Below are 26,299 nucleotides of genomic sequence, written 5' to 3' on the forward strand. Positions count from 1 at the left end.
GAATATCTGGTCGACAGTGTCATCATATCTAACCTCTAACACAATTCCAGTGACATTCTCACTAATTAAAAACCCAAATAAAAATGAAAAATGAAAACAACCCAGACTGGATATTTGGAAATAAAAGTGCATTGCCAGCTAGAAGACACTTTCTCAAGGTCTTGATCTTTTTGCTTTCACATTCAAATTGGAACCACTGCAAATGCTGAGGCTACCTAAATTTGGCAAATGACAAAATGAATGCATATCTTATACCACTATGAATCCAGTGCTATAATTCTGCATTATAGCCTTTATAAAGACAAACGTGCAGTGCTGTAGAATTTCTTACATAATGGCAAATATTTGATATTTGTACATTTTCATCTTCTAAAATTCCAACCACTTTATGTGCAAATATTCTATTAAGTCTTTTTTTCATTTCTGCCAGTAAGAGCAAGATACATAGGGGAAGAAAAGGCAAAAACAGTGGGCAGGTGGCTCTGGTCTTTTTCTATGTAGCCCTCAAGAGAGAAAGTTCTGAATAACTGTTCTTTATTCCTTAAATTGTTAATCTGGTGTAATACTGGGACTGATCCTCATCGCCCTAAAATACACATCCGGTGATTTCAAAACTGCTCTTCACATCTTCGAAACAAAACTATTCACTTACCAAGTTGCTTGTTTTCAACAGAAGCTCTTTTCTAATATATTCTATTTAGTCATTATATTTACTGCATAATATCCACATTCAGTTTTGTTTCAGAGGTGTCTGATCTGTCTTGTGCTTCTACTTTATTTCAGGTCTTGTATGTGAATGTTCATTTTTAGTTCTTTTCTTTCAATAAAAGTTTGCTATGCAATTTAATTTTTTAATGTTTTTTTCAGAATATAATTTGTCAGTACTAGAAATTACTCCAGGAAGAGAAGAAAACATGAAGAAAATAAATATTTTCTGCCTTACAGCTTTTTATATTGTTTATATTATCTTGCTTAGTAAGATTTATTTGTTTAAATCTCATTTACCTCCTACTCTGTGAAATTAGCTAAAATGCCCTTTCAAATGTCATCAAATGCACAGGAATAAATTTGTTGAGCATTTAAAATTAGGATCTTTAAACATCTTATATTTCCTAGGATGTGAATGGGAATATTCTACTGAAGAAGCAGCCCACACCATACCAGTTTCCACATGCTAACGTAATCCTGAGTTCTTAACATTCAGGAATGTTTGGCTGGCTGTTATTCACATAGTTTACTTGGCATGCTTCTTTTCTCTCCATACAAATAATTACAAAGGCAGATTTCTGTTTGAAGCATATTATTTCTACTGAAGTTAATAACAAATGTCTCACAAAACAACCCGTCAAACGTGACCAGGAAAATTTTGTTCACAGTATTATCCACAGTCATATACATTCATGATATGAACAAACCAGATGAACTATTCCATGAACAAAAGAGCTTTACCTATTTTTTAAATATCAAATCCAAGCTGCAGCCTATCTGACCTCAGTAAAGGAAGGATTCACTAGCAAGCTTTGCACTGACAGTCTTCAGAATCTCCTTTCAGCCCCAGCAACAAATAAATGCATAAAAAGCAGACTCACCATCATTGGATACTTCTGTTTACTATCTGCACAACTTCTGCAGGCAGTGCTATGTCTCTGAACCAGCACAAAACTCATGGGACCCTGAGATAAAGCTCAAGGGAGAGCTCTCATAGCTCCTTCTCCTACCTACTGCATCATTTGCACCACTACCAAAATTACAGGACCCCAGTCACGAGATATGATGTTTTCTCCCCCACAGAAGCTCTGGTCTGCATCTTCATAGTTCTGCATTATATAAACAGCACACACACATTCATTGCAAACAACATTCTCTGGGTCGTTCAGTGCCATAATACATCTGTAAACAATTACAGACTGAGAGAGTAAGTAAAACCTAAGCTATCGCAGATCCTAAAAGCTATAGTTCAACTTGGAACCACAGGGCTCGCTATTCCAAAACATCACATTCATTCTCTGCACCTCCTCATGCAGGGCCAGAAGCCAGGCATCATTGCTCATGCACATTAGCAAGTCATCCACTGACCACCTGCCCTGCCAAATGGGATCTCTGCAGGATGCTGTGCATCCTTCCAAGTCCTGCTCTTTGCTTGCCAAATGTCCCATATAATATGACGTGTACCTGCACTAGTATTACTTGTGGCTACCAACCTCCAGGACTGGAAGGATAGATACAAGTCTTAATGCTTCTCTCACACCTCTGTTTTTAATCTGTGTTTGTCTAGCAAAATCATTTCTTTTTCTGCTGCGTGTTTTTTCCTGAATAATATTATTTCTGCACATACTGCTACCAGAAAGTCCACACTCCTATAACTGAAAAGGAACTCAATAAAGGATTATCTCAGCACCATGTTCTGGAAGTACAGAGTCTTTGCAGTACAAATGCGGCATTATTTGCTTTCCCTTGCAAAGCACTAGCAAGCAAAAATATAATTAACAGCAGAGAAAGCAAGTTACTCAGTACAGTGAATAATTGGAACTTGCTCATGGCACCAGCAGGGCTCAAAATAATTGCCTGTTTCACACTACAAGCAGTAAACTCAACTAAAAGCTTCACATTTACTATTTGGAGTCAGCTTGTCCAAAGCACGTCAACTGAGTAACTGGATTGTCAGTATAATGTGCACACTGTCTTTAAAAAGTTCCCCTCTTCCTGTTAAAAAGGAAAGGGCACTTAGAAGCAGCACAGAAACAAGTATCATATGTACCAATGTTTTTTTCAGATAGTAGCACTATTTTACATGTCTTAGTTTTGAAATTCGTTTTGAGTAACAACACCGAGATTGGAAGCAACTATGGGATGGTTTCTGTTGCACTTAAATCTACAAGCAGTTAACACATAAATGCAGTTTCAGATAAGACAATTAATTGTTTCTTACCAAAAACAGACGTTTCACTAACATTAAAAACCATTCCCAGAGTACCCTTTAACACAAGCCAGGGGATCATCCACTTCAAAAACAGCTTCCTAACCTCAAACCTGACCACAGCCTGAGCTGATGGGCTTTAGCTAAGACAGACGTTGGCTGCACAGCGTGGAAGCAGAGCCTAAGGAAAATCCCTAACAAAAAAAAAATCACTAGAGCTTCCCATTCATCATTTTCCCAACCCAAAGCAGAGATCAGCACAGCCAGCAGATTTATAGGCATTCCCTCATTTCAGCTCCCAAGGAGAAACGACAAAGATTTCACAGGACTCCCCACAGGCAAAAACAAGCTCTCTGACAGAATCACATGGTTAGGAAATTGTTGAGGGATTTTGCTCCTTTGTTTCCACAGTTATCCCTCAGCATGGAAAGGAAAAAAATCGAGCTAAGGTTTCTTACAGACATCAAACCCTGGGCATTTTGTCACTAGCTACCCAAATAGTGAGCCAGAAAATAGAAGCTGTATAAGAATTAAGTGACATCCACAAAACTGTCTCTTTAAGTCCACTGCAGATAGGGCTACTGGGAGAAGGAGGGGGAAAACAGCTTTACCATGAAAACATAAAATAACTGCAAAAAGAACAAAGACTTATACGATGGTCTTAGCCCAGAAAGGAATGAGGAATTAACAAAGATGATTAGGTACCTACTTTTGCAGTCATTTTTGCCAGGAGTTCTTGTAAATCCATGATTCCTTGCACCAGGCTTAAGAAATCACTGCAGGTTGGGCACGCTCAATAAAGGAAGTTTAAAAAGAAAAGGGGAAGGAAGGAAGGGATAAACATTATAATCCATAAATAAATAAAGTCTGTAGCACAGCTAAAATGCCACATGCTGCTTATCTGAACATAAAATGCAACCTGTTTACATACACTGTGTCAGCACATGTAAGAATGACAATCCCGAAATATACATATATATACACATATATGTGTGTGTATATATATATTTCCAAATAAAGAAATCATCCACTTAAAAAAACAAATCTGATTTAGAAAATAATACTTACTGCGATTCAAATTAGGGCACTGCGTTATATATCCATTAGGCATAAAGACAACTTTCACATCTTGAATAACACCCTTTGTAAAAGAAGAGATAACTGGTAATACAGAATACAAACATTCACTTTGACCTCTTTCATAAGTCAGTTGTTGACGGTGTACAAAGTGACCGGTTCAGTCTGCTCATGTGGAATATAGCTCAAGATGATGAAAGCACAGCAATTCTTCCTCTCTAGATTCTTGTGTAATTATCGTACCATGCTTTTTTTGGTTTTGTGTTTTGCAATCAACAAATGTAATCTGCTTAAGTGTCCCAAAATGGGACTGAACTAGTGAAAAAATGCATTAAGTAATACCCATTACACGAGACACTTCACCACAAGAAAATAAAACACCACCATAGCGCTACTCTTTAATGATTTAGCCAAAGAAGACTGTGAAATCTATCATTATACAAACAACAATATAAAGAGCAAGAGATACGCATCTATATTTTGACTGTGCAGTCATGCAGCCCGCTGGCTTTGCATCTCAGCAAACAGTTCATGTAATCACACCATCAGTTAGAATTAAATCTGCTCTTTAACCCAGGCAGATGGAGAGATCCTCTGTATAGGGGCTAGAGGAAATCAGGACTCTGAGGTCAGGAGCAGATTGTGCATGTCACGTGAGGCTTCCCAGTAGCGTCCACTACCTTTAATAATGACCAGGTCCTTAAGGAGGAGGAGCAAGGGAACACAAGAGACTGCAAGTGCTGCAATTTGCATTTCCCCGGCTGTTCATCAGACAGAGTGACCTGCCTGTCTCCTCCCAGACACAGAAGAATTTAATACATTTCCTTTCAAATTAAAGATCACGGCAGATATTACCTAATTAAATTACTGATTTGTAAGATCACCATAGTTTGGTTAAATTGCAGCGAAGCAGTTTCTGCAGACTGAGGGCAGTCACTTGCTCAAAATGCTCATTTCAATCCATAAATAAAATATAGGCCATTGTGCTTGAAGCCTTGCAAATGCAGCAACATTTTACATTTACATATTCACGTCCTAAAACAGCAGAAGGTAATGAGAAGCACAGTTCCTTGCTTACTGCTCTATGATGAAATATGAACTGAAGATATTAATAGACATAATCAGATCACACTGTCTTTCTCGCAGAAGTGTATACATTTATTAACCTTTTCATCTATGAGAATAATGAAACCATCATAATAACGAGAAGCAATGCTGTCAACAGGAAAAGAAACATCCTGAAAGCCATTTTATGTGTTTTCTGCTAGTAGTTATCAGTAAGAAATTAGAAGCTGAGGGACAAAAACACATTTCAGGCCTTAAGCCTCTCAAGTGAAAGGCTGAACCATGAATAAAATGAGTTTACAAAGTTTCAGTGTACCATAACACAGAGTTAACAAGGCGTCATCCAGAGATAAGGAATTACTTTTTTCATTCCTTTTTTTTTCCTCTTCAGTAAGTGCATAAGGAATTTTCATTATGCTTATTGCATTACAGCTCCTCTTCTCTACTGTCATTTGGTCAGATAAGCATTTAAATACAGACAAAAGGGTGGGGGGGTATCTAATTTGCTATAGCCCCAAAAGCACAAACAATGAAGAGAAAATGTAGCTATTTCTGTGTCTTTTTCTGGCTATACAAAACCACATTATTATGGGTTGATGTAAGAACACCAATTTACCATGATGGATTCTATATCAAAAACCCCTTCTGAAACAGACAGCATTACCACGATCAAATACAGAAGTGAACCTTTAACTTGAAAGAGCACAGATTTTGCTGATGTGTTTTTTTAAAAGAAAGACTTCATTACAGGCAAATGCTTATTACAGCCATAATTACTGCAGCACAAATGAAGAAACTTGGACTATTCTTCCTTCAGCATCAAGTCTAGTTCCTTAGAGCTTTCTACAGCTGTAGCTAGAAGAATTAGGCACAGTGTAGTTTCACACCATTCAGAGTTTCTCAATCTGTGTTCTGTTGTAAAGACATAAGAATTTGGCCTCGATAGGGAGATATCAAAACCTTTGTTCTTTCCTCAAGGAGACATCACCATTTAAACTTATGACTAACTACAGCTAGAGTTTCAGGATGCTCTAGTGTAAAGATCCTCCATCTGCACAGATTACTGACTAAGGTTTGCGGCACTAAATACCAAGCCCATCCCATTAGGACTTACAAACACAAAAGCCCTGTTTATTGCACTTCTCATGTCCATATTATATACAGGACTTCTCCCACATACTGTGAAAAGACTCATGCATTGCACAAGCCCTTTATTTCTACATTTTCATTTCCTCCATTGCTTTTCCACTCCTTTTTAAAACCTACTTCTGCCTCAATGATGATGTGTGCCTCACAGCTGTGTGAAATGCATTGGCTAAAGTTGTTAATAGACTCTGCACAGATGCACCAGCAGCTGCTCTCTAAGCCCTGTGCCTGGGCAGTGCTACAGCAACCCCACTAGAAAGGCACCACGTCAGCATTATGCTCCTCTACACAGCAAAGATGAACTCCATTGTCAGGCACCTAAATAGCTGCCTTGGTGCTACATCCATTTCACCTTATTCCTTACAGCTACAGGACCAAAATGACTACAGAGGCTTGAGCGTACATACAATGATGTGTAGTTAAAATACGAAGCACCTGCTGTACCCCAGAAACAACAGTGGGATTGTAAGATCATTAAAGCCTTCCAGAGCAGAAAATTACTCTTTCAACAAGGATCTATAGACAGCAGTGCATTAACAAGCTCATTTCTGCGGTAGTATTTGGAAGGTAACTTAAGGGGAAGGTTTCTCCTCAATGACAAAATGAATTTCTGCAAGTAATTCTGACAGTGTTAGCCACCAACTCTATCTTAAGTTTGGTCTGCATTAGCTCTCATTGGTGATATGCTACAACTATTCAGCCTTGTCTGAATTCCAAACGTTTGGCCACAACAGGTGAACTACACAGTGAGAAATCCAAGTTGCAAGGGCTGAGACCTCCACTTCCTTGATTATGCTGTATAGCACTCCATTCCTCAGCAAGCTTACTTGTGGAATAATCACTGAGATTAAGGATGGGGAACAAAACATAAGGAAAATAGCAGCCACTGACCAGTCACTGTGCCTTAAGAATATTCTGTTAGAATACCATATACTTCCGCTTACTCTTCTGATATACTGAAAAGTCACCATTTGAAATTAGCACGAGAGCATGGCCCAGAATGAGCTCTAATGCTATTCACTTATAGAATTAAAGAAAGAAGAACTAATTAACTAGCTACCATTAAAATGAGAATATTTTTGCAACGTTATAGATGATGCTTAGGACAGCATCCAGTGCTTTTTCATACAAACATATTATCATGGCTCCAACACATACAAAATGCTAATCCTCCTTTAATACTCCTTATTTCCCTGCAGATTTCGGTTCACACAAGGGAAAACAGATCTATTTATTTACACGCTAAAACGGTGAAACAAATTGCTCTGAAAAAGAACAGGAGGTCCTGCTGAGCATGTAGATATACAGAAAGGGATGTGTACTCTTTACAAACTGGCAAAATCCTGAGGTTTTTGGTATGAGTAACAGACAAAAGTAAGATTTCTGAAACTTAAGATTAAAAAATACCACCAATTATATTCCTGCCCTGAAGAAAGTTAGAGAAATATTCAAGCACGCATGAAGCAAAGTAAGGCACCTGTTGAGTTTCATTATAATCAGTAAAAATGGTCAGCTCGTTAGCATATCATTGGCTAACCCTGCTGTTTTCAAAGTGTTAATGCATAGCATTATTAATTATTTACAGTCATATAATATCCCAGAGTTCTGAGGCATCGGACGTCTGCATAAAATGAGAATCTAAGATGAGCAAATCCAAAATGACTTTGTTTTTTTTTTTCCTGTGTAGCTATAAACATATGTTTACCATCTGTGGAATTATGGGAGGCAGCTGAGTTAAAAAAAAACAACAGCTGTAAAATAAAATAATGCTATCAATTTTACTTTACAGTGACAGCTCAGCTGCTCAAAGATGGAATGAACTCCAGGTTCAGAACAACACTTCTACTGTAATTCAACTCAAAAGACAAGTCGGCTTTTATCTCTGTTTGATAATTAAAATCATTATTTGCTACAACAATACTACCCTAAATAATTTTAGCATAAAGATAAATTTCCTAGCTTCTCAAAAGGTAGAGACTTGGAGGCACCATCTTCAAAAATGCAGCAACTTTTGAATTGACTGCTTCAAAGCGAACTGAGTGGGCACTAAATCACCTTGGCAACAAATCCATGCCAATATCACGGATATACAGATTGCCCTATCAATACATTATATAGGCTCTTTTACTGATAGATATTCCATGGCTTGTTAACCAAACCTCGAAGAAATATTTTCAGCTTTTCTGTAGATTGCTTTTGGAGTGCAAGTATTAATATTAAGGTAGGGAAGGTGTTTTTTGTTGGTTGGTTCTGCAATTGAAAATCGATCATAAAATCGTATAAATGAAATAAAACGTATCGGAGAGAACTTTTCAAGTTTTTGGTCATTTATCCTTCCTTTGCAATGTTTTTATTTCAGACGCACATATTGGCATACTCAAATGACAGTATCTTGGGAAGACTTCTAAATGGGAAGTTCATCCTGGTCCAAATAGCCTGGGCTACTTAGAAGCAATGGAAGCTCCAATGGACAAAGAAGCTTGCAAACAAAGCCCAGTCACCCATTACCCACTCTGCTGAGACACATGACTTAGATAAGTCTTATCTGAGAAAAATAAAGAGAAATGAAGTTCTTCCAGAAACAGAAAGTCTACTGTTCTGCAGCAAGGCACACACATTGCACACAACAAGAAGTATCTGCCAAAGACTGCAAGAACACAGCCTGGAAGACCTCCTCTAATCTGGAAGTAAATGCTGAAAAAGGCAACAAAGAAGAGACACCTCTGGCAACTAGCATCAAGTGAGGATACTCTGCTAATAAAATCAAGGAGAGAGAAGTCTCCAAAAGCGTTTAAGGTCACTACTGACTGGACAGAAACTACAGTTCAACCTTTGCTTTGGGAAATTTTGAAGATTAAAGCCATCAACTCCAATGTAATCAACACAGTATCATTAAGTACACAGGAGTAGCAAGTGGGCACAGTGGGCAGATGAAACCCCAAGTAAGGAAACCAAAAATAAAATGCCAAATACTGGGCATTTCAGTAGCTACAGTATTCTACCTTGCACAAACAGATTCTTCTCTGTGTTGGACCTGTCTCAAATCCCAGATTTTAGCTGAAATTCATACAAATCACATTTCAGGAGCATAAGCTAACTAATCAGAAGTATTGCATTGCCTAGCTAGTTTCCTTCTTCATGTACTATTTCATATCTGCTTACCTTAAAGAAACCATGCTTCCTGTTTCTCTGTCCAAGCCATAAATTACTTTCAGGTATCAGATTTGTTTCTGGGGGATCAACGATACGTTCATAAATCCTGCAGAGGGAAAGCATTGCCATTACTAAAATACTATTTTTTCCTCTTAAAAATTCCTAGTCAAATTCAGTCAGCAACAAAAAAATAAAAAACACAAAGCAGAACAAAAACGAACCCTTCCATTAAATGCTTAATGTCTATTGCTGACAGTTTTGCAGGTACGTTATAACCTCAAAAGCAATAATTAAATAGAAAGAACTATAAAAACCGCTAACACACTGAGACTGCATTTTCCCCTTGTGCAACTGTGCAGTGCTAAGTTGAAGATGCCAGACCCTACTAGGGAAAACATTAAGATGGGAAACCATCCTATCCTCAGTAGTCTACTTCAATCTCAGCTACCAGTTCTGAGGAAGAAGAGCAGACATAAGATCCAACCAGAGAAATAACATCTTGGTATTTTCACACTGTTTCTAATTTTGAATGAACTTTGCAAAGGCCATTTATTCCACCTCATACACCCACAGCCTTTTAGGCTTTACATTTATTTTATCCATCCTTGTGCCCAGACCTTTCAGTTTATCCACTTGTCCCATTCACAGCTGCTACCAGAACTCATTTGGTTTGCATACATTTTCTCCACATGTTCCACCAATACAACACAGCCAGTTTGCTCACATCAGTGGCACAGATCTGATAAATAGGAACTTTCTCTGTTTGCTCAAGCTTTACAGGCTGCAAAAACTTGCTCATGATTGCAGTAATCTCTATCTCAAATTTCTAAAATCAAATCATGGTCAGTTGCTGTAATAATGCATTTTGAAATTCAAGAAGCATTTGGAGTTTAAAAAGGTTTGACTTTTAGTTGGTTTTGCTTTTTCTTTGACTGCTTATTTAAGAAATCAGTAAAGATGTTTACTTCATACCTTCTTCAATAAGTCAGACCACCACAACGATGATATCTCACTACATTGGATTATGAAAAATTCAAGACCAAAGATGTTACTGACTCCAGATTCTCACATTATCATGTTCCATATGTGGGAGTCACAAACTTTGTGCTTCATAACAAAACCAGCACATTTAATGAGGATTACTGAAAGACGATGACATGTATTTCCACTACTGTCTAGCTCAAAGGGGTGAGTGCTGCTCTGTAATCATACCAGCATGACAGCCAATAGATAAACTCTAAACATAAATAGTTCATGGGACATGGCATATCTTTGAAGGAGTGATTTGTATTTCTTTTTTTTTTTTCTTTAAAACTACAGCTTTAGACTGAATGTACAAAAATGAACACCAAGAAAAAAATACAAGGCATTCAACACAACCCACTGCACAGTAATTTTCCCATTTAGAGTTCAGGCATTTCTAGCTCAGGTACATCTAGAATGATCATTAATTTTTGTGTCGTGTGTTGCCGTGCTGTCATGCTGTTGGAAAATGTATACATTTACAGGGACCTAAAAATGACCTTCAAGTATGAAAGAACTTCAAGAAAGCTCTATGAAGTACAAAGAGCCATCTGTGCTACCTGAGTTTGCGAACCTGAGAAAAAAAAAAATGACTTATTAGAAAGAATCACTACCACAGCTAAGAACAAAATAGTTATGTGAAAATTAAGCTTGTTGGTACATTAGTCAGATGATGCATTCTAACAGCCATCATTTTGTTGCTCAAATTTGTTGTAATTACAATCTATTCTAATTCATCGCATTTCATCAACATAATACATTCAAAGCTCCAGGAAATTTATACTTCTACGAGTTAATTACTTGTTACTATCTCCTAAAAATTACTATGCTGCGTTGTATTACCTGTTCAGACAACAAAACAAGACAGTGTTCTTTTAAATAATGCTTTGAGAATTATAGGAGTGTGACATGCACCATCTTTACCAATATTTTAAATGTAAGCAGAACCGTTCCACCATGCCTCTTGCAAAGTTGTACTCAAGTGCAAAACTGCTGTAAAATACTGAACAAAGAGAAAAGAATCGAGGTTCTCAAGAAAGCCAGTCACTGAGTTACACCACCATGATGGGATGTTTCTTAAGTATAAGATCTCCTCTAAATTTGATTGTCCACTTACACCATGCCCCTAAGTACCTATACACCTTCAGGGGCAGTGACTGCACCACCTTGCCTTTGCAGCCTGGCCTCACCTTACCATAACAACCTATCAGGAAGTTGTAGGGAGGGAAAAGGTCTCCCCTGAGCCTCCTCTTCTCCATTCTAAATCCAGATTTACCTCAGCTGCTCCCCATAAGACTTGTGCTCCAGACCCTTTTCAGCTCTGTTACCCTTCTCTGGACACACTCCAGGGCCTCACTGCATTTCTTGTAGCGAGGAGCCTAACACTCAACACAGCACTCAAGCTGTGGCTTCACCAGAGTCGAGTATGGGGGTGGTGATGATCAAATACCTCCTGCTGGCTGCACTATTGCTGATACAAGCCAGGATGCCATTGGCCTTCTTGGCCACCCAAGCACACTGGTGGCTCACATTTAGCCAAGCACCAATCAACACCCCCAGGTCCTTTTCCTCCACACAGCTTTCCAGCCACTCTGCCACAAGTCTGTAGCAATATATGGCGTTGATGTGACCAAAGTCACATTTGCAGAACCCTACATCTGTCTGTTACACTATATAAAGAACAACTAATCTCCATGAATATGCCCATTAAGTAACTTGCAATTCAAAAGAAGGCGTAAGAAGTAGGTTGGTACTTACTTTCCTAAGTGAAGAGATATCCTGGATCATGCTATTTGGTCCATGAGCAAAGTGAATGTGCTTTACTATTGTTTGCTGTCAAACATCAGCAAGCGTGCAGACAGCCTAATGCTACCACTGCAATACTCCTCATACTCACAGCAAAAGGTCAAAAAAGTACACATGAATTTATAAGAATAGCAAAAAAAATCTGTAGCAGGCTACAAAAAAACAACCACCCACACTGTTTGCAGGGAACAGTGTTTCACCCAGACATTTAGATTGCCCATGTGTGTAACACATCTTACAAACCTATGAGGAGCTGCTGACTAGTCAGGTTACTTTCTACACTGAGAAAAACCTGTAGAGCATAAACATTTTGTAACCCATCTCAAAGTGAAATGACAAAAGTTACTACCAAAGGGTGGAAATTCTATTATAATTATTGTTTATTAAACAGGAGAAAGCCTTTGCTTTACTCCTCCTCCTTCCTGCACTGATTTTCATTTGGAAGAAAAAAAAACGTTCTTCAGGCTGATAACTGTTGCTGAATAGCAAAAGGCTTTTTAGTTTGGGTTTTTTCTTTCTTTGTTTTGGGATTTTTATTGTTGTTTTTGTTTTGTTTCATTCACATTTCCTTACTTGATTTTTCTGGGCTGAAGAGCATCTTCCTCCACAGCTTTATCCACATTCAGCCATACTTGCTGTTTGGTATTTGAGTAGCTAAGCTGTATCCAGTACTCTTCCAACTTTATGAAGTTGGATATGTTCTAAAGCTCTTGGAGATCAGTTTCTGATACACTTTGCTTTGATACCCATAGTACAGCATGCTTCACAAGAACAGGAACGCTTGGAAAGAGAACTCCTGGGAACAGTGGTCTTTAAAACTGCTGCAGACTGAATAGCTCCTCTAGCACCAGCAGACCAGGTCTCCAAGTTAAAAGTTCTACTCTGTGCATCAGACTTGGAGATTTATGACTATTGCATTCACTTTCCATGAGAAAGCTTGATTTGTACCTAATTTATACCAACATACACCAAAGGAGCTAAGCCACAACTACAAAGCCATTTTTTCTTGAAATACTCATGCTCAGAATATGTTCACTAACCACTGAATCACTGACCTAAACAGAGTGAGAAAACGATCTGCTAATTCAGGAAGAGCTAAGATGCTCTTGCAGTTTATTTTTCAGGTCTTTTGCTTGTTTTAACGTATATATCTGCCCTATCTGCACTCACTGATTTGTGAAGTATGATTAGTAGGCCACTAAAATACAAATATGTGTTCTCATATTTGCAGGCCAGTTTCAAACCAGAGGCGTTTCTTTTATTAGTAATATAATTAGCAAACTAAGAGCTACAGTCTAATATTTCTATGGCTGAGGTACAGTGTGAACTTTATTTCTCAGTCTCTTGTCTCTATTAATAAAAGAACAGGCTTATACGATCTGGCTGCCACACGTACTCCCATGAAGCTATAACTCTGCATGTAGCGATCAGGTGTTGAATTCATCATATCCCATTTTAAACGTCTCAAAACTTTACACCTACAGAGAAGCTAGACAGTCCTATAGACACTCTCCTGTTAATAAAGCAACATTAAGTGTTTCTAGGATATGATTCATCTTACAGTAAATTAATCACTCACTGAACGCCCCTCCAATGACTGTACAGGAGCACTTTCTGACATCAGGGTGAGTCATCAAAACAGATTTTTGCAATTCAAAACCTGATCTTCGAAGCTGATGTTCTCTTGCGGCCATTCCTTATCTTATATACACCTGTATTCTCATATCCCTTAAAAAATACAGGGTATGGTTCAGTCATACAAACTAATGCAATGTTACAGCACCCTAAGCTTTTCCTAATTAAAAAAGTAAATGAAAGCAAACCAAGAGAGGAGGAAGTTCCTCCCATGTTTTTCTCCAGATTTTCCCCTGATCTATTACAGAGGGATGCAGACCTCCTTGACCATTGGTACCATCTCCAACTGAGGCTGCAAACAGCTTAATACATCCAAAATTGCTAGCATCAAGCTTCGTAACACAACCCACTGCATGGGCCACATTGACAAGTTTGTCCAACATGTTTCTGGATCCCAACTACACGAAGAAACTACTGATTGGTTTCTAGCTTTAAGGTACCTCATTGGTATTTCTCTTAGTCTATTCTTCTGAAGGGATTAAGAAATGATCTTGAAAAGAAATGCAAAGATACTATATGACTCTGCTTCAGCCCATTTTCTAAATACTTTCCAATGCAAATGTATCAATATTAACATCATTTCTTTTTAATGGTGTTTACAAATAGGATGCGCTATTTGACAGGCATTCAGTTCTAGAGCAACTTCAGCTGAATTATTCATTTCATTTCCAACATTCTTCTTCAGAAAAATAACCTTCCTGAGGGAAATTCTGATTTCTTAAGTTATCTCATCTGTCACAGGATAGGAGTTCACAACCACTCCAAAGAGGAAAACAATTTAGATTCAAATTTCAGGTTTTAAGGGAAGCTTTTAGTTATTAGATTTTGAATGTACAATAATAACTACAAACTATTTAATCAAAAGTTACAGTTCAACTCCTGGGGGGAAAAAAAATAGCTATTCAGTAACTGTATATGTGAGGTAAAGACTCAATCGAGATCACATGCTCGGTTAAATTCTATTAAAATCCTGCCACCCAAAAGATTTCACTTATTTTCCTATATAATCACCAAGATAAAGTGAACATACTCTACATCTCAGCTTAATTATTTCAACTATAAAATCTAAGTTCAAAACTATAAAGTGCACCTAAGTAAACCTCCACAAGCAACTGCTTTTTCATTCAAGGGATGCAAATTAACTTCTAATATCACACAGCAGTAGAAGGAAATGAAACAAACGCAAGGAAAAACATTTAGAAGAGCACAGTTCACTGTCTGCTTTGGGGAACTTACTCTCCACACAAAACTTCAGAGATGTTTTCTATCCATGTGAGGCTTTTATTTTCTTAAGCAGAAGAAAATATATAGAAATAAGATGACTAGGATGCCTAGGCTTTTCACTTTCCTATAAAACCATAACAAAATTACTGATGACTTACAGAAGTGTTGCTTGGGCACTGGACTAAAACCGGTTATTGTTATTGATTTAAAGCCCAAAAAAAGGCAGAAAGCCATCCTTCTCAGAACACTACAGGGTGTCTTTTACCTGGAAATCCCAAGGTGCCATCAAACACCTTTACAAACAAGATCAATATAATTAACTTTGATTTGAAATGAACAAAAAGATTTTTTTTTTTCCTGATAACAACCTCCAGAGCCTCAATAGGAGGTTAACAGCCTGTTTACAAGGCTGCAGTGTTTACCTGTCTTCAAATAGCACTCCTGAAAGTATGAGAAACTCAGAAAAAAGCTAGTCAGAAATAGACTAGCAAAAATGTGCCAATACCTGCAACATATAAGGAAACAGGCCCTACACGGAGACTGCAAGGACCTTCATTCCCCACAAGTTCACTCTAGTCAGAGATAGCAAGTTGGCCATTTGATTTCAGTTTTGAAGAGTTGTGGGAGGAAGCAAACATAATAAAAAGGACAAACTACAAGGTCAACTACGATGTACCCAGAGAAACTGCATTTTGTAATGCACGCACTATTCACGTTTGTTGCTTTTCTGTTATCATTTGGTTGTTTTAAGATAAAATTACAAGGTAATCAGCACAGAACCAGTTGAGCTGGATACCCAAATGGTTAGTGCACATTGAAATTTTGAGAACCTTTTTATAGCTTTTCTCAAAGTCTATCTTGATCTGATCTGAAGTAAATATCCTGTGGCCCTGACCCTGGCTGTGGGCATAAGGTTTGCATGTAACTTGCAGGTAGCAGAAACAAAAGATAAACACACTCGTCACTTTTTCCGGTGAAGATGTCAGCTTTTACCATATTCAGCTTGTTTTGCTACAGCAGAGCTAAAAGAAGTGTCTGAGTCAAAAAGATACCTTGAGTGAGGAGCTTTCACACATACTTTTCTTAAAAATCAAGACCAATTTTTACAAATTCACGTGAATTTAGTTACTTATCTTCAAACATCTCAATACAGAGTTAAAAGCCACCGAGCTCAAATATAACTTTTCAAACAAATTCTCCAACTTGCCACAGATATTTTGGTTGTCGTTTTATCACTTGTAAGTAATTACTGCAATCTGAGTGCAAGAGCATAAAACATGCACGCATATATTCCACTGCAGACAACTCCACTTATATTACAAGACTAAAGCCTTCGGGCTCACTAAAAGACACCCTTTAACATTAGCAAGCTTTGAAACAGGTTCTAAACCCGAACACTGATTCAAGTAGACTTCAGTCAAGTAGACTGATTCAAGAAGGCTAAAAGCACACTGCTCTCACTTGCTACTCTACTAAACATCACTCAAATAATTTTCACACATCCCAGATGCCAGGACTGGGCAATCTAAGATTCCACAACTAAGAGGGAGAAATTAATTCAACAGGTTCTTCCAAGAGATAACAACAAGAAAAGCTCTCCTACCACAAACTGAGCAAGAAGCCCATAGATAAAGTGGCATAGCTTCAAGATTAAAAAAGAAAACTCTATTAAAGAACCCATTAAGTAAGTAGTAAATAATTATGTCTATCTTGCATCAGAAAGCAATAGGTAGAAATATTCATCATCACGGCACAAAACATCACCGCTACTTATGATCTTGCAGCAATATTAACCCTTAAATAACATTCTATTAGAACAAAATGGTAAAACCATGGTTACATGGCTTATCTCCATTTCGTAAGAAAATGTTAAGCTTGCTCTGTATGTTCTACACAAAACATTTGTTAAGTAAGAACTGGCAGTGCAGACACTTGGCTTCCATTATGCCTACCTGCATTATGCAGGGACATGCTGGCCCCCGGCCCAAGATCTGCAGCACATGGGTCTTCACAATTGGCAGTTTACAGCCCAGAAACAACCCTTCTTCACAAAGCACATGGAACATCTTGTTTTCTGTTTCAAGGCTACTCTACACCCCAAGGTCATCTCACCTAGTGCAGTAAGACAGATGCGACTGTGAGAAGACTCAGGCTTTTAACTCCAAGTCCTTTCTGTACAGCTACAAAGCACGAATTTAAGCCAACCACAAGCAGCCTTCCTGCTAAACAGCTTCTTTTCCCCCTCCAAAAAAAAAAAGTCACCTGCAGAGAATCTAATTGCCTTGATGAGATGATCCTGTGCCAAGATATGTGCAGTCATCAAATCATCTCATCCATATTCCACAGCCAATTTCCACTAATGACTGAAGGTAGCTATGGGTTGAGGACCATGAGTTTTACATATGAACACCCTACTCATGCTTCCCCGCTCCCACCAGAGCCCTGCTGTTAGTTGTCTCAGCACTACACAGCGGCACGTGGCTCTCCCCAAAGCTGCCAGTGCTCCCCATCTAACTGCTGCTTCAGTAACCTGGCACAAGGATGACTCATTTCACATCCCCCAGTTCCTCACCAAAGGTTCATAAGATAACCCTCATCTCTGTTTTCCCAAGGCATTCTTGAACTGCCCATTTTATCCTTGGTGGTTTGAAAGACAACATTATGCTCTGTCATAATAACTAATTGGGCATGACTGAGAAAACGTATGAAGCAAACAGTAAACACAGAACAAGCCATTATATTGGTTCTAAAATTAAGTTTTGATGGAAACTGCCAGGCCAACAGACAGAAAAGCACTATCCAGGGACAGCATTTGGTTTTGGAGCTCATTTCTTTAAGCATCTGACAAGCTCTAGAGATGAAAGTGTGGCTCAGCAATGAGATTTTTCACTGCAGACTTCAATGGGGCCAGAATTTCACCCTGGAGACATTCTACAGCACATTCTTCAGTCAAGTTTAAGGTAAGTGGCTGGTGTGACACAGGAGGAATCATCTAGGGCTGAGGAAGTTCTTTCAGCTGCATTAGTTGGCACTGTGATTTGCTTTCATTCTTCTCATGCTGAAGTGAATGCTGCTAGAATTGCAGCACAATTATGTAAAGCAGCTCCCATTGATTCTTTCATTAGTGACTGGTCTCACAGGTACAAAAAGAAAGTTATAAAACTAGAAATAGCACGTGACCTTACTGCTATGCTGAATACTGCTCCTTCAAAGTATCATTGTACTGGTATTACTGTTTATAGTGGTTCTTCACATGATTAAAAAGTAGACACAATAGCCAATATCTACTCACTAAACACTTATCCATGAAAAACTGGGTACTTCCTGAGCTCCCAGAAAAACTTCACTACCTGAAATGTGATATAGGACTGCCTTTGCTATTCTCTCAGCCTTTTTCCAAAGGAGCTCTCACCCCACAGGCACTTCACTGTCCCCACATGCTCAGTACAGAGCTCACTTGCACCCTGACACTCAACAGGGCCATTCAAACATATCAGAGGACTGGGCAGAGCTCTCCCACATACAGCAAGTCTGCAAATATACCAAGAGGCTCTGCACGACACATGAAGTGAGAGGGGACAACAACAGTCACTGAATCAGGAACCTTACAATCATGGCCATGCACACCCTATCCCCAAACCCTGACACCTTCCTCAGCACCTATCAGCACTCCACACATAGGAAATAAATGCAATCGCTCCTAAACCACTAAGTGCTTTCAGGGCTGGCAGCTTGCTTGGACACCGAACAGTGAAAGGACAGGCAACAACAAACGATTCAAGCAGCCTCCTCCTAGTTATTTCCCAATAACTAGAACACTTCAGACAACCCTGGGCTGGTTTCACAGACTACAGCAGCATTGCTGCTGTTCTCCTGGTTGCTCTCACACCCCTCAGTACTCAGAAGGTTTTACATCATTTGGAAAGTCACTAGATTATTTGCTGTATGGAAACCCAAATCTCAAGTCAGCTTCTGAACAGCTCAGAGGGTTCTTCTCCACAGTCTGGCTGAGCTCCAAAGCTTTTTTTTTTTTTTTTTTTTCAAAAGTATCTGCTAAAATTATACTACCATTTTTCAATGCAGCTCCAGTATTACCCTCTGTGACTTCCAGTCCTGAACTCAGACCTCAGCTAAGCATTTCACAAGGGAGAGTTCCTTTATGTTGTGGATCTCTGCTGGTCTGCCCGGCTTGTGCAAGATAATTGTTTTTTACAATCCGAAAGGAAGAACCCAAACAATTTGCTTCATGTAGCTGATTCTCCAATTACAACCATCTCCTCTCAGTCCACATGACTTCATTAGCACTACATTAGCACAGAAAACCTAACCAAGTTACAGGAGACTTCTCCTGAAAAAGATGCACAGAAATTCACCTCTGCATAAAATTATGCATGCTAAATTTTTCAGCACCTGCTCTTGTAAATAATCATCCCAATTTAAGTGATTACTGCCTTATTACTTAATCACAGCATGACCTGAGTTGGAAGGGACCACAAGGATCATGAAGCTCCAACCCCCCTGCCTGGCAGGGACACCAAACTTCCACGTTTACTAGATCAGGTTGCCCAGGGCCCCATCCAACATGGCCTTGAACACCTCCATGGATGAGGCATCCACAGCCTCCCTGGGCAGCCTGCTCCAGGACCTCACCACTCTCCTAGTAAAGAACTTCCCCCTAACATCCAGCCTAAATCTTCCCTCTTTCAACTTAAAACCATTTCCCCTAGTCCTGCTATTATCGACCCTTTCAAAGAATTTACTCCCCTCTCAGTTATAATTACATACACACACACACACACACACACACACACACACACACACACACATACACTGCTGCAGCAGCACTGCCCCACACCAAGCAGCCAGCTGCTGACCTTGCTGGTACTGCCTGTAAGCAGTTTTCTTCTTCTACACGTGAACAAAGGTAGCCAGGCACTACTAAAACATATATTTATTGAATGCATTCTAGCATTTCCTCACAGCTTAAGTACACTAACAATACAGGATGGACAGCAGCTGACATGAAAAGCCAGCTGGAGATCTCTCTCATGCTAAAGAGGTTATTGCTTTTCTGTCAACCAGAAGGATCAGTAGATGAAAACTAACTCCCAAACCTGAGTTATCACACAACTGAAGTTAGGTTCACTTGCAATGCACAATTAGAGCACTCTGCCTAAGCAACAAGCTCTGTGACAATTTTTACAACAGATTAAAGAATGGAGAAGCAATCCAAGACACCAGAAGTTTTCAGCACAAATTACCAGCTCCGTAACACTGCCATCATGCCATCTCCTCTTTCAAAGGAAAGTAAGGCAATGAATCTTTCCTGAAATGCATGCCATAATTTATTGTTTTAACCCACAGGTGTCCAACCTTTTGGCTGGCCCAGGCCCATTGAGTGAAAAGGAAAGCCTTGGGGTTGCATAGAGGTTGCACTGAAAGTTATCCCTCCTATTTATTTCTATGGAAGCTACAACTGATACAATGAGCACAGCAGCTTAATCTAGATAACTCCATGTCAACATTGTATTTGAAAATTTGCAGGTCACGTTTCTACACTGATTGAAAATGAAATTACAAATATACAAAACAATGGATAATTCTTTTGCAGTCTTGAAACCTGTTCCCAAATTTCTTTATCACACTGGAAAGCACTGCTGCATTCTTTTTCCACCATTCACAGAACTGTGTTTAGCCAACATATCAAAATGCATACAATTCCTTGAGCTAACTTGAGGCAGCACTGCACTGCGCCTTCCTAGCTCTCGTTGCAGCTCAGCTAGGGTTAATAGCTCAACAATGTTTAGTAATTGCTCAGTAACAGCATAGCACAAGGTGCAGCCACACTGTGGGCTGTGCCAGGCGACATGCAGCCAATGGGACTGCAGGTTGGACATGCCTGTTTTAATCAAAGTCAATGAGTTTGGTTAAGAGGAATTGTAAACTTCAGGCTGGCAGCTGGAAAATGTTATTTATGAGGATTCAGGGGTACTGGACTCCCTTATTTGGATGATGTTGCTTTAATTTATTTATTTTTCTAATTAATAAGGTCTCACTGCTCATGCATATTTTATTCCTCAGTGTTCCGTTCCAACAGAAGAAACTTAAAAGATGTCAACTATGAGTTTTTTAGATGAAAAAGTGCTTTCTCCAGTTGCATAACCTGTTTTCTTGTACTTCACCAACCTCCCCCATCAAACAGCTAAGTGCGCCCATCAAAACCATAGGCTGGATTCATAAAAAAGACTAACATTTTTCATTGGAAAGCATTAATTTGCACAGAAAATTGCCTTCTCCCTTTCACACCTGCAGACAGAGTTCAAAGGAAAGATCCCTGATACTCTCTGCACAGGTGAGTACCTCTGCAGCAGCATGGCTGATGAGAAATATAACAACCAAGATAAAATAAAAAAAGCAAGCAGCCTTCAGCTTACCTCCCCAGAGCAATTAAATACACAGAAAAGAAATATAAACTCAAAATTGTTAAGTTGTCAATAAAAGCATTTTTATACTGTTACTACCACCTCTTAAAACCGTAGCTCCAGTGCTGCTACTTCAGTCATTGGCAACATTACAGACTCTGTACAGCTAAAACTAATTCCCATCAAACTGAAAGCAAATCCCAGCTATTACAGGTACTGACAATCTCCTGGGGTAGAAAATCTCCTGACAACGCAGCCATGCACTGCAGGATCCTTTACTTCTGCTCTCCAAAGAGAACAAATCTGGGAAGGTGCCTGGCAGAGCCTATTTCATTACAGAGTAACTCTTCAGGGCCAGTTTATTTAACGATCTTTCCACAGTCGCTCTAGGTTAGCCCACATGCTCATCAGAAAGGCAACCGCTGACAATCTCCTTTTCCCTACAGTAGGAGAGGTACAGATCCTAACCATAACTAATGCTTTAAAACAAGATTTCTATGCCACTAGTGGATTCAGCACTGGGGATGGAAGGAGCTAAACAGCACTGCAGTTAATTTCCATGTTGCTTTCAGCAGAGGTTTTACGGTGCATGAGCTGGACTATCATAATGAATATAGTCTTCTCATTTTTCTCAACTTCCTGAGCCTCATCAAAATGTTCCAAATCAAGTGATATCTACAAGCTTTTAGCCTGGACTTCCACATGTGTCATCAGCTCCAAACTATAGCACCAGACTTTTCACAGAGGAACACCAGAAGGAGTCAGAGTAGGAACTGATTTCAAAAGGCCACTACTGTACTTTCACTCAAATATACCTCCCTCCATACGTACACCTTCCCCACCATCCCACATACACATCACTGCAGTTATCAGCAATTATAATGTTTTAAAGATTATCCTTAAAGGCACTAAAGTCTTTCACCAGACCTCAGATAGCTTTCCCTAACCCTGCCAGGTCTGAAAAATATGACATCAGCTTTGAGTTGAATCCAAAAGACTATCAAAGTACCAAATGGCAGAGCAATTTTACAAATCAGATTGAGGTGGGTGGTAAGGCTGCAAAGAGTTTAAGTAGATCTAACTATCTGTTAACAACTTACAAGTTTCTTTTCCAATGCTTTTTGATTATGTGCACTTTTTAAGAGGCCAGAGGCTACATTCCAGTATCAAAGCAAATCCTGTAGCAAAGGCATGGGGAGTCTGGATGTTTTTCCCCAATGCAAATAGTTTCAAGGCAATCTCACATACAGGCTAAGTTTAAGAGCACCGCATTCACATATCACTCTTCAAGTATGGTCTATCAAATAGATAGTGTGTTCCAGTTACCAAAAAGGAGTAACGCTCCTATGCAAATCTACACACATTTGAAAGTGTGTAAAGTTGCTACTTCCTTGAAGAAATTCAGTAGTAATCCAAGGAGTGAATTTTCTTCTTATTTTCTTTTTCTTAAAATATGAAGAAACAAGAGACAGGGAGTGGTAGGAAGCAAAGCACATAACTCTTTCTCTGAACAGCTATTCTTCAACCTTACTTCTTATTATGGTGAACTCTATCAAAGAACATCTCTGCAGGATGTGGGAGAGGTGATGTAATTGTATTATTCTTCCCTGTGACTTTCAGTTAAGTCCGTCAAAGCATCAATTCTCACTGGGCATCCTGAACTTTGCCAAGAGCCAATGACACCACCATTGCCTAAAATAGTGACATCTGCAGGTGAAGCCTACAGACTTTAACACTGGGTTCTGTACATACATTAAGCTACAGCTTTCCTGACACTAAATTTAAGAAAGCTTCAGGGTTTTGGTAGAGCTCAGAATTACCCCTCATTGACTTGCCCTTCTTTAGGCCAAGCAGATCATTTTCACATCTTCTGATGCTTACTGTAGCGTCAGCCAGAAATGCTGCTGCCAAGATGAAAAAGATGCGGATTCATTCTTTGAGCCCAGAGATGCAGGGGGTTAAATTATAAAGCAAACTACAACACCAACATGCACAAAGGTCTCTAATTAACTGAGCTGGGACATCACATCTGAGTCAGGAACCCTCTCTAGTTTAAATTAAACTTCTACCATAATCTGCCCTCAAGTCAAGCTTTCAAAACTACTCACATCATGTTATTCAGGAGTCGTTATAAACAAGCACAAATGCGTAGCCAAATGGCATTTAGGTATGGATCTGTTCTGGGTGTAGCCTAGAGGACACTCATAAATGCATGAGACATCTAGCTGAGACATCTGTACACATTTATCTCCTCATATAATAGCATACCTTATTCCATAATCTTATTTATCTATTGCTGCTTGTTACTGTTAAGAAAGTCAACCATTATTCTATGCAGCTCTCTTGTTCATGGATAGAATTCTGTACAAGACTTCTCATATTATCTTCCTTCCACATAGTATTCAAGAAGGCAGACAGCAAAAAAAATAATCATAAGGTGGTCTTTCAAGAACATACTCACTATTCTTAAAAAAAACCCCAACATTGGACATGAGTAATCTGTCCCAAAACCCATTATATCAAGAAACAGAGAAGTACACTGTGGTAAGCAAAGAGATAACAGCAGATGAACCAATAGCAGTAAGGTAAGTAAATCTGAAGACTGAAATGAAAACAATCATTTCATGCCTAAATGAAATTAAAACTGCTTTAAAAGCACTTAATTGCTTTTAGGGGTCAAACAAAAGGATTTAATAAGCAAGCTTGCTCGAGATGTAGTTTTTTACTGTCAATAATTAATGCAGTTGTAGTCATGGCCTCAAGTTGCACTGAAGTAAGTTTAGGTAGTTTAGGTTGGATGTTAGGAAACCCTTCTTTACAGAAAGGGTAGTTAAACACTGGAATAGGCTCCCCAGGGAGGTGGTTGAGTCACCGTCCCTGGATGTGTTTAAGAGCCATTTGGATGTGGTGCTCAGAGGTATGACTTAGCAGAGGGTTGTTAGAGTTAGGGTACTGCGGTTAGGCTGAGGTTGGACTTGGCGATCTTTGAGGTCTTTTCCAACCTGAGTGATTCTATCATTCTTAACGATTACTTCAGTCAATATTAAAGCTTTTCCAGATGTTCCAATGATCCCTTACCTCCCACAATAGTCCCATAACCTTTTTCTGACTATCTGAATGAAACAAGGACTTTAGAAATCAGTATCAGCTGTCACTTTGCCCATTCAAGTGCCACGATTCCAAAACAACCCATGTACTGGACAGACCTTCTCACTGAAGGCAAAAAAAAATTATTTTGATGCTCGTTCCTGCACTAGAGTAGCTGAAAGTAATGGTTCGTTTTTCTCATTCCTAAAAGCTATTTCAAAGGTCCCAAATCTGAGTGACTGATGGGGAAAAAAATCCTAAGTCAGCAAAGGCCAGTCTTCAACACGTGAGGTCATATCCCAGTGGACAAGATTCTGGGGAAGAGAGAGATTCTAGGTCTATTGCTTTTTTATTCCTTGAAATCCCAACAATCTGCCTTACTCAAGTCTTCACAACTTCTACAGCAAACAAGTGAAGTGACGGGCAGAATACTCCCCAGATAACAAACAGCATCCAGTTCTATACATGCAGAAAGAAGCTTTCATGTTTTTCTGAAGTCTATAAGTGAAGCAGTGGGTGGAAATCAACATAAAATGTACACTGCTCATGCAAAAGGAAATTAAAAAGCCTCTGACACATCTCTCTGTTCAAGTTTTAAGGTGTGCTGAGTGAACGGGCTCACAACAGAACAGACTGCATACTCATCTATCACACTGAAATGCAATCACAGTCAAACATAACATCAGCAAGCGTCTAAACTACAGAAGGGCATTTAATACTCTCCAGCCAGCAATCAACCATTTCCACATTAGTTCATAATTAACAATGTATCGTTTCAGCTTAATGCTTTGTTTTCCTTTTCTTATTTTATTGCAGTTTGTTGTACTTCTAAAATTAAGTGGTGTTTTGTTTTGTTTTTTTAAATCTCCTTCTGCAATGTTATTCTTGGGCAGCAAACAGACAGCGCTTTTAAAGAAATAAAGCATATGATATTTTCTTACCTGTTGCAGTCCACGTGGAGCAGAAGGTGGGATGCACTAAGCGACAATGCAATCCTGTGCCACTGCCCGTCTGCCAGGCGGTATGGGAACACCTCTGTTCTTGACTTTCCATTAAACCTGTAGTGATATCTAATCTCATCCCGTAAGCCACTGCTCTCCAATTCAAAATAGCTGTATTTAAAACACAAAAAAGAATCAGTTTCATTTTTTTGGTCTATTCATTGCTTCTGTCACTTTCTTCTTAATTCACAGAATTCCTTAAGCAAAGACTACATGGAAGGTCACCATCTGAGGATGTTACTCAGCATAAATCATTCACTTTCTAAAAGAGGTAGAGACAAGTACTGCACATTCAGCACATTGCAAAAATAGCAAAGCCATTTACACGAAAACAGTTCAAAACCATTTGATTGTCCTAGAAACTGAAGTCCTCTTGTTATCCAAAGAACAGGCTCTACAACAAGGAAACGATCGTTACTCCATTCACCAAGATATTTCCTATAAATGCAGGTTTCATAGGCAATACCAAAATAAAGGACCATGTGTATCATTACCAATGAACAAACAATAAGCCATCAAGATAAGAAAGCTCCAGGTAATCACTGAATTTGTATTCACTATTTGCAAATCTAGTTTAAAAATTGTTTACTTTTAGGACTCCCCCACATGCAATTGTGCTTAATTCATTTTCTCAGTTTTATTTTTACAGATGTAATTGTTCAGCTTTACAAGGGAGCAAAGCCTCCTGGCTAGATTAGGTGTCTCAACATCTGGCATAAGCAATCAAAGCCTTCACAGAGTTG

General features: G+C 39.0%; 1 protein-coding gene across 3 annotated transcripts in view; it reads right to left on the reverse strand.

The window, feature by feature from the left end:
* NELL1 (neural EGFL like 1) overlaps positions 1–26,299 on the reverse strand; it is a 254,069-nt gene that overhangs the window by 195,032 nt on the left and 32,738 nt on the right. For all 3 annotated transcript variants that reach the window (XM_072337622.1, XM_072337621.1, XM_072337620.1), the window contains exons 4-7: positions 25,497–25,667; positions 9,368–9,464; positions 3,986–4,058; positions 3,627–3,709 (exon numbers count right to left, since the gene is read on the reverse strand). In XM_072337622.1, the coding sequence (XP_072193723.1) occupies positions 3,627–3,709; positions 3,986–4,058; positions 9,368–9,464; positions 25,497–25,667 (424 nt within the window). The remainder of the gene's footprint in view (positions 1–3,626; positions 3,710–3,985; positions 4,059–9,367; positions 9,465–25,496; positions 25,668–26,299) is intronic.

Source organism: Excalfactoria chinensis, chromosome 5, assembly GCF_039878825.1.
Source record: "Excalfactoria chinensis isolate bCotChi1 chromosome 5, bCotChi1.hap2, whole genome shotgun sequence".
Lineage (NCBI taxonomy): Eukaryota > Metazoa > Chordata > Aves > Galliformes > Phasianidae > Excalfactoria > Excalfactoria chinensis.